Raw genomic sequence first — 9,024 nt, 5'->3', positions numbered from 1 at the left:
TTTTTTGTTTTTTTTTGAGACAGAGTCTCTCTGTGTAGCCTTGGCTGTCCTGGACTCACTTTGTAGACCAGGCTGGCCTCGAACTCACAGCGATACGCCTGCCTCTGCCTCCCGAGTGCTGGGATTAAAGGCGTGCCACCACGCCCGGCCCTGCCTGTAACTCTTGGTCCACAGTTTCTGACTCCTTCACACACACACAGGCAAAACACCAATGTACATAACATGAAAATAAATGAATAAAAAAAAGGAGTCAGCTAAGTGATTTAAGTATTGTGTCTGAAACTTACTTAAACGGGATAAAAATGCATAACCATTTTCGTGTGTAGGAAATGTTTTCACAATGACTGAAAGAATAAGGACAAGAAATGACATGTTTAAAGTTCCTTAGCAAAGAACACTAAGTTGAGCACTGGAGCAGGAATTTCAGTCTTTCCTTTGGGTTTGTAGTGCTGCTTTTTAATTTTTATTATTATGATTATTTTATTTTGCTGATGCATGCCAAGGATTACTCAGCCCCACCCAGGCACAAAGGAGCTGTTAAGCATCCTAACCTTAAAGCCCACAAAACGAAAACAATCAGTTACAACAGCGAGCTACCCAGAGGAAACAAAGTATATATCCACACAATGTCTTGCAGTATCATACAATTACAATCACTTTCTAAATGCATTTCAGTTTGGTTTGCATTTTCTTACCATATCTGTATTAATGCCTGGTTTTTCTTTTTCAGTTAGCCAACACAACCTCAATCTATTTGGTTCTGGTCTGTGAATATATCCCAGAAAGACAGGGTATCAGTTTTGTTTTGTTTTCTTTTAACCCATCCACTCATCATCGATGACTTTGTAAGTCACTTCTTGAAATAATTGCAACCAGTTAAGAAATTCAGAATCGCAGCCGGGCGTGGTGGCGCACGCCTTTAATCCCACCACTCGGGAGGCAGAGGCAGGTGGATCGCTGTGAGTTCGAGGCTGGCCTGGTCTACAAAGAGAGTCCAGGACAGCCAAGGCTACACAGAGAAACCCTGTCTCGCAAAAACCAAAAAAAAAAAAAAAATTCAGAATCGCCATTTTACAATGTTTTGGTCTTATCCCGAGATTTCGGAAAGCCACACATTTAGAAGAGAACGCCATATGCCAGAAGGCTGACACAATTTTAAACGTAACTGAGCATAGACAGTAGTGGAGCCATCAATACTAAGTACTTACTTCAGAAAACTGTAATTAGTGTCTCTGTAACCAAGCTCTTTAAGTCAAAGAATGTGTGTTGGTGCTGTTCTACCATGACAGGTCTATTGGTCAACCTGGTTCTACTGGTTTTAGCAACTGTCTCTGGGGTCGAGGAGAGTGTTCATGTACTTGGAAGGCTCCGAGCCAATTCGGCCTTAGCCAGAGGGTTCTGCAGAATCAGCTCTGCTCGCTGCGCTGACTTCACCATGATGGCTCGAGGGCCCCTGCCTGCTGGGCAGCCATCTTGGTAAAGGAGGGTGGCGCGGGCTAAGACCTGGGCTGCAGCCTGGGGCCACACATTCAGCGACGACGGCCAACACCAAAGATGGCGCGGCAGCGCGCGACGAGGCCGCAGGCGGAGGAAGGCGGGGGTAGGGCGTCACCGCACCGGCCGCTGCCCGCGGAGCCCAGGCCCTCCGGGGAGGAGACGCAACGCCCGTCGCTCCGGGTCGGCCTGGGCGCAAGGTGAGCCCGCCCCTTCGCCCCGCCCTCGAGAGCTGACTCCGCCCCCTTCCCATGCTCCATCCCGCCCTCTAACCTTGTTCCCACCTCTAACTCCGCCCCCGCCATCCAACCCCGCCCACCCCATGGCCCCGCCCCCTGCGTCTTGCCTAGGCTCTCCGGGAACCTGCGCGCCTGCCTCGGAGCCTCTCTACTGTTACTCTGGATCCTCGCGGGAGGCGGTTCAGCGGTTTGGCGGCCGCGGTTCTTCTTCGGGGGTGGTTTGCTCCTTCGTCCCGGTGTCGACGTGGTGCAGCCTTTCTGGGGCTGTTTGGACACCTCGGTGAAGTACAGCGGGTTTCGAGTAGGTTTTCCAGTCCCCAAGCCCTGCCTCCTCCTGGAGCTGCCGCGCTTGTGAGTGGTAGGCTTCTGTTGAATGATCGCACCTCTTGAGTTGCGGAGCCTGCATCTCTGGGCCCACCGGGGGTGAAAAGCCGCCGTACTTTTAGGCATCTAGAGGAGAGTAGCTGTATTTGGGATTTAAGATCCCACCATTCCTGCAGATTCCCAGGTTGCAGCTTCCCGATAGGAATACAAGTGGGTGTATCTTCATTTGGTTGTATGTAAATGAATGGGGTCCACAACTTAGAGCAACTTAGTTCGGGCTTCACCTGTAATATTTATCCTGGGGGGCGGGAATCTTTCTTAAAGTAAGTGTAACTTATTTAACTACAGAATGACCAGAGCACGAGGCAGGATGGAGAAGGGTGGCCAGAGACGATTTTTTTTTTTTTTTGGTCTTGCTCTTGCTCCTCAGATTGGGTATTACTGAAGGTGGGTCAGGTGGACTCCCCTTCCCAAGGAGCGCGGTATGGACCTCGTAGCTGTGAATATGCTTTCACGGTCTGCAGTCGAACCTGGATGATGTGCAACACTCAATCGGACCCAGAAAACATTTAAGGGAATGAGAAAAGCCAACAACCTCTAAAGGGCCTGGGACTTCTTGCTTTGCCCTTATTGTGGGCTGCTTTATATATTTATTGTGATGCCTGTGCCTTGCACTGGTGGTTTTGGCTTAGCATGAAGTCAGAAAGTCACTCTTGTGACACACCTCTCTGGAAATGAAGAAGTAAATTTTATCATTGCTACTATTCTGTTTTGTCACAGTGCGTAGGTTTTAGTGGTAACGACATGGTTTAGAAAGAAGTTACATAATCTTTAAAAGAATGGTTACCTGTATCTTACAACAGTCTGTATTTTTTTTAATAGTTTGATTTTTTGTTGTATGGAAATATTAGCTCTGTTAAAGAAGTTTAGGGCAAATATGTGTATTTAAAATCAGAATCTAGCCGGGCATGGTGGTGCACGCCTTTAATCCCAGCACTCGGGAGGCAGAGGCAGGAGGATCGCCGTGAGTTTGAGGCCAGCCTGGTCTACAAATTGAGTCCAGGACAGTCAAGGCTACACAGTGACACCTTGTCTCGGAAAAAAAAAAAACAACAAAAAAAAAATCAGAATCTAAGCAGAATTGAGGGCTTAAAACGAATGTAAGTCAACTGGAAATGCAGCCATAATTTTCAGAGGTTTTATCTTGTTAACAATTTTGCAGACTTGCTGGCTTCACGAATTATATAGCAAGTGTCCAAGAGACAAAAATCCTTAGTGTATTTATCATACTTCCATTTTCACTCACAAATCCCAATTGGAATGGACAGATTCTACGTTCTAAAACTGATTTATAAAATTTGTTCAGTATGACTGACTGAAGACATTTTAATATAAGCATTCCGTCATAAGGCCTGGCTTTCTTTATTTGATAAGCTTTCGGTTATACTTTAGTAGGTAAGTCATCCCTGTCTATTTGTTTGAAAGATCTTATATTCCTTTAAGTATTTATTTAGAAAGCCAAGGGGACTTTTGTGGAAATTTAGTTTTTATTTTTACTTTAATTTTCTTCTCTCTGTCTCTCTGTGTCTGTGCCTCTGTCTCTCTCTCTGTGTCTGTCTGTCTGTCTGTCTGTCTCTCTCTCTCTTTTTCTCTCTCTTGTGCATAGCAATAGCTATAGTGGCTTTTTCCATTTCTTTTCACTCAGTGTGGGTAAGGATGTGGCTCTATGGAGTGCCCTGCTTATCTAGGTATTTCAGATTGAAGTAAGTACAAGTACAAATGTTTTCATTGAATTACGCTTTGGGAGACGAACTGTGCACATTTCTTAAAGAACATTTTCCTCCTGCAAACCTGTGAAGGTAAAAAAGACTGGCGTACAAATCAATCCCAGGGATGTCCACTGTAAGGTTCAAGTAATGGTTCGTTCTAACTCTTACAGTACTGAAGAATCGTACATATCTGTCACTTAGTGCTTTACTTGACTTACCTTTTGAATTTCGTAGCCATCTATTACATTTCTTTTTTATTAATCGACATTTACAACAACAGATTATATATGTTCTTGGATAGGCCCAGGAGTAGAACATATATAAAGCAGCCATACTCAGCCTACCGACAATCTAGTCTAACTTAATCAGTTCCCAAGGTATTTCTGTATGTTTATTTTTGGTTGATCTTGTAGATATAAAATACATGACTGTATTAATACTATTGCATGGGTAAAAACAGGAATTTGAGAGCTTTTGGGTACTGTAGGCCAACAACTCTGATTCATGTTAGACAGATGAAGCAGGCAAGCCAGGGTAGCACAGTATAGATCACCAACGAAATAAAGACTGCACCTGTAACCTGGATAAAATGTTGGGAAAGGTCAGTGTCGTTGGCTGTGGAGGCACAGGACTGCATTTAGGTGGACTGGCATAATTTAAAAGTGTGATTGGAGAACAGTTCTTATTGCTGGGTGTGGGAGAGTATGCTTCTGATCCCAGCATGTAGGTAAAGAGGCAGGCTAGGAACTCTGAGTAGAAGGCTAGTCTGGGCTACAGAAAGGGTTCTAGGCCAATTTGGGATACCTAGCAAGACTGAGAAAAAGAAAGGGGAGGAAGAAAGAATGAATTCTTCCTGACATATTGAACAACCGCTTTCCTCTTTAACAGAGCGTGTTTTGTGTTTATGTTGTTGGAACCTTCCCATATTAAGGGACACTAACATACAGACCAAGTTGTTAATGTCTGATGAATTTGGTGTGATTTTGTAACCCTCCTCAGTTATAAGAATAAAGTTAGGGGAGTAAAGAAGCACTAGGCTTTCCCACGATACCACCAGTCCTTAAACTGGTCACTTGTTTCTTCTTTCAGAGCCTTGGCCTACAGCTATTAAGATGACCACAGCAATTTGTTTTGAAAGTTATTTTGTGTTTGAAGCCCCTTGCGCAACCTACACAGATACTTGTTTCTTTTTAAGTGTGTGGTTTTTTTGTTTTTTGTTTTAGTTTGTTTAGAGAGCTCTTGAGAAGCTAAGTTTCCCTCTTCTACTAAAGTAAGGTACCTAATAGATTCAAGAGTTTCTGGCATCTGTCCTAATCCCTCACCAAGACTCTCAGAGGCCATCCATGTTGGGCTAGTGTCCAATTATAACTGAGTATACACCATGTGTGTCTTTCTGGGTGTGGGTTAATTCACTCAGGATGATAATTCCTAGTACCATCCATTTGCCTGCAAATTTCAATATTTCCTTGTTTTTAATAGCTGAGTAGTATTCCATAGTATAAATGTACCACAGTTTCTTTATCCATTCTTTGACTGAGGGACATCTAGGTTGTTTCCAGATTATGGCTATTACGAATAAGGCTGCTATGGACATAGTTGAGCAAATGGCCTTGTGTGGTGGTGGAGCATCTTTTGGGTATATCCCAAGGAGTGGAATAGTTGGGTCTTGAAGTAGTCCTATTCCCAGTTGTCTGAGAAAGTGCCAGATAGATTTCCAAAGTGGTTGTATCAGTTTACACTCCTGCCAGCAATGGAGTGTTCCCCTTTCTCCACATCCTCGCCAGCATATGCTGTCATTTGAGTTTTTGATCTTAGTCATTCTGGTGGGTGTAAGACGGAATCTCAGTAATTTTGATTTGCATTTCTCTGATGCCTAAGGGTCCTGGAACCCTACAAGAAGACCATCAAGGTTGACAGATCTGGACTTGGGGGTGGGGGTGTCTGCTCAAACTACTGTACCAGCCAAGGACAATGCGTGCAGTAAACCTAGACCCCCTATTCAGATCTAGCCAATGGACAGCTCATTCTCCACAGTTGTGTGGATATCGGGGACTGACTCTGACATGAACTATGGTGCCTCCTATTTGACCACTTCACCTTGGTGGGGAGGCCTGGTGGCACTGAGAGGAAAGGTAAGCAGGCTACTCGGATAAGACCTGATAAGCTGAGATCATATGGTGGGGGAGGACGTCCCCTTCTGTCACAGGCCTAGGGGAGAGAAATAGGGTGAAAGAGGGATGGAGGGGGGAACGGGAAGATACAAGTCAGGGGATAACAATCGGGATGTAATCTGAATAAATTATTTAAATAAAAAAATTAAAAAATAAAATAAAAAGTAGCCAGAGGTGAGGGAAAGAGTTTCTGGACTTCAATTACTTTTTTTCTTCTTCACTAAACAAAGTCCTGGACTGGAGGTAGAATGTGCCATTTCTCTTCCCCGTACTGAGTGCTGTTTTAGGTGAGATCTAATCTTAACTATCCAAGGATAATAAAGGGGAGAGCATGGCTAATAGACAGTCTAGACTCCTCTGGCCTCTGGCCAGATCCAGGGCCTGGGAACATTCTATCACTCTGTGGCCTGACCTGCTTTGCCTGTATGGAGCTCACACATGTGATAGCTTTTATTATGGGATAGATATTCAAATAGGAAGAGACCAAGGAGGGCGGTGTAGACTTGGTTCAACTTCTTCAGCTTGCGAGCTACCTCTCTCTCTCTCAGAAGAGTTTAGCTTACCATGATCTTTCAAATCGGTGCTGATACCATTTCACAGATGGGACGCCTTTGCACTAGTGTTGTGGAGGTGTTGATTCCTTAATTTTGGCTTGCTTTTCTATGCAAACTTTTGTTATTTGTCATGTTGATGTGCGTGTGCTGTTTGTAGCCTTTTTTTTTTTTTAATTTTTAATGAGGTTAATGGTGTATCATATACATTGAGTGTCCTCCCAGGAATTTTTGAACTACCGACTGTCCGGTGCTGTGGGGAGCATGGGTTTGGGGTTTCAGCATGGGGTGGGTCTGGGGGCTCAGCCGTTACTAACTTTTTGGCTTTGTGCAAGCCCTACCTTTAGTTTTTGTTGTTCAGAAGCTTTCAGGTTATGGCAATTGCACTGGACAGGGTTAGTATTGGGAAATTGCTTAAATCTGTTTCTCCTACAAGTGAGAGGAGTACAAAACTGAAGTGGTTTCACTTCCTTTGGTGAGCGCCATTCCTAGGGTGTAGGCTCCAGATGGCTTCATGTAGGATGCAGAAGGAATCTGGAGAGTGCCTTCCTTTCTCTTAGAGAGACTACCGGAAGCACCATATGGGACTCATTGGTCCGAGGCTGACTAACCAACTTGACCATCCCTCGCTGGAAGGCTGGAAATGTGGTGACCCCGGTGTTCTGCCCTAAGCAGAACAAGGGAGCCTGGATTTTATGGTAGATCTATCTTAGTCTTTACCTCATACACCTGTAGACTCCTTTGTTGAGTTAAGTCTCTCTGTCATTTACTTTTGCTCCTCTTTTTATTTGATTTCCAGGAGGTGATCGTTAAAAAAAAAAAGACTGTCCTCCATGGAACTCCATGGAAAGCAATTAGAAGTTTGAGTCCTCTTCTTTATTTGTTTATTCCACAAGTATTTGTTGAGCACTTAGCACGTTTGTATTGACTGCTAGATATTGTAATATTACTGAACCTCAAGTGAATAGAGTATATCTTAAAGACTATAGACTTAGACTTATCAACTTTATAGGTGACAAGGCAGCCTTCCCAATCCAGTGTTGCAAATAGTCTATTTCAGGATTATGGCACTTACGTAAGGCAGAGTGTCCGAGTGGTGGAAGAGAAGATTCATGCCAAGCTAGCGTAACTTCTAGAATACCCAGCGAGACCCTTGGGACCTTCCTAAACGCCCGAACCCCTTTGTGCTGGCTATTAATGACAAAGTACACAAGTGGGTCTCACCCTTGACCCTTGACTGCGAATCGGGATCAGCCACAGATCCCCTTAGCAGCCTCAGGCTCAGTGTAAAATCTCCACAGTCAATCCTGTTGTGCAAGTCAGTCGTGAGAATCAGAGGCTGAAGGTGTGTCAGTCACATTCGAGGGGTCACAGCCTTTCTTGACGGGGTTGGTTTGAGGACCGACAGGAGGTGGGAAGTCCTGGCGTAAGTGATCTTTGAATGGAGAGGCAAGACACTCAAGTGCTGTAGTGGTGTGGTTATCTGGAGCTGGCCCTGCTGGCCTTCGTGCTGTCCCCACTGTGGGAAGTGCTCGGTCTGTGTTAGCATTGCAGCCTTTGTTCCTGGGGGACAGTGACAGGAGATAAAGGGGATGGAGGACAGGAGATTATTAGTATTTTCAAAACCAAAAGACTCTGAAGGCTTATGAGGGAGGGCTCCCACGTGAGTCCGGAAGCAGCTCTGGAATTGAGTCTTGGGTACAATGATCTTATTTTTTAAGATCTGCATGAATTCCAAGAACACTAAGCCCTCCCTCATTCAGATATAAAAGTGAAGGCGTATTCTAGAGTTGATCCCACTTCAGCTTACTTATGCCTTTGTCTTTAGTCCACATAGATCAGTGTCTCAGAGCATAGTGAAACAGTGGGGCCATAGTTCTTGAAGGTTTACTGTGTGCCAGATACTGGACTGAGAATCATAAAACTAACGCCTAGAAGGGAATATAAGTGACAAGGCTTAGAAGTATTGATTTTTAAATTTGTGTTTTTTTTCCCCCCTGACAGTCAAGTTACGCGTATTTTACTTATGTTCTGTTTTAAACTATGCTTTTACTGCATGCTTCCTGTTCATTAGCACAGTACACTGCATTGAACTTAAGGGCCTCAAAACCTGCTTTGAACCTCATGGTTTTATTAGTTGACCCGAAACTGCCTCCAGGCTCCCTCTGTGATGCTTGGTCTGTGTTGAAGAGGCGGGGTCTCTTCAGTAGTGCCTGGGCCTGGTTCCCTTGTACAAATCTTTACTGTTTATTGTTGTTGTTGTTTTCTCATTTCACTCTTTTCTTTCAAAGGATGTGACCCCACAGCACCTTGAGAGTAACAAGCCTGCCATTCTGCCCTTCCATTCCTAAGGGAATCCAGGGCGCCAGCAACCTTTAGTGACTTCTGTCTCCCATGGCCAACACACACGTCAAGTCCCTTGTTGGCTATACACTCAGGAGGTTATGAGTCTTTTTCAGTGTTGTGACCCTGTGTG

The 9,024-nt window shown here is 44.5% G+C and overlaps 1 protein-coding gene across 5 annotated transcripts in view; it reads left to right on the top strand.

Annotated features, from left to right (window-relative positions):
* Nucleotides 1-1,059: 1,059 nt before the first annotated feature.
* The window catches only part of NAPEPLD (N-acyl phosphatidylethanolamine phospholipase D), a 41,973-nt gene continuing 34,008 nt past the window's right edge, over nucleotides 1,060-9,024 (top strand). The window contains exon 1 of one of the 5 annotated variants that reach the window (XM_084787289.1): nucleotides 1,060-1,694. In XM_084787289.1, the coding sequence (XP_084643415.1) occupies nucleotides 1,555-1,694 (140 nt within the window). In that variant the 5' untranslated portion in view covers nucleotides 1,060-1,554. The other 4 variants (XM_084787293.1, XM_084787290.1, XM_084787291.1 and 1 more) reach the window with 4 other exon arrangements.

Source organism: Acomys minous (assembly GCF_964271855.1).
Source record: "Acomys minous genome assembly, chromosome: 6".
Classification (NCBI taxonomy): domain Eukaryota; kingdom Metazoa; phylum Chordata; class Mammalia; order Rodentia; family Muridae; genus Acomys; species Acomys minous.
This window is presented reverse-complemented; position numbering and strand designations above follow the sequence as displayed.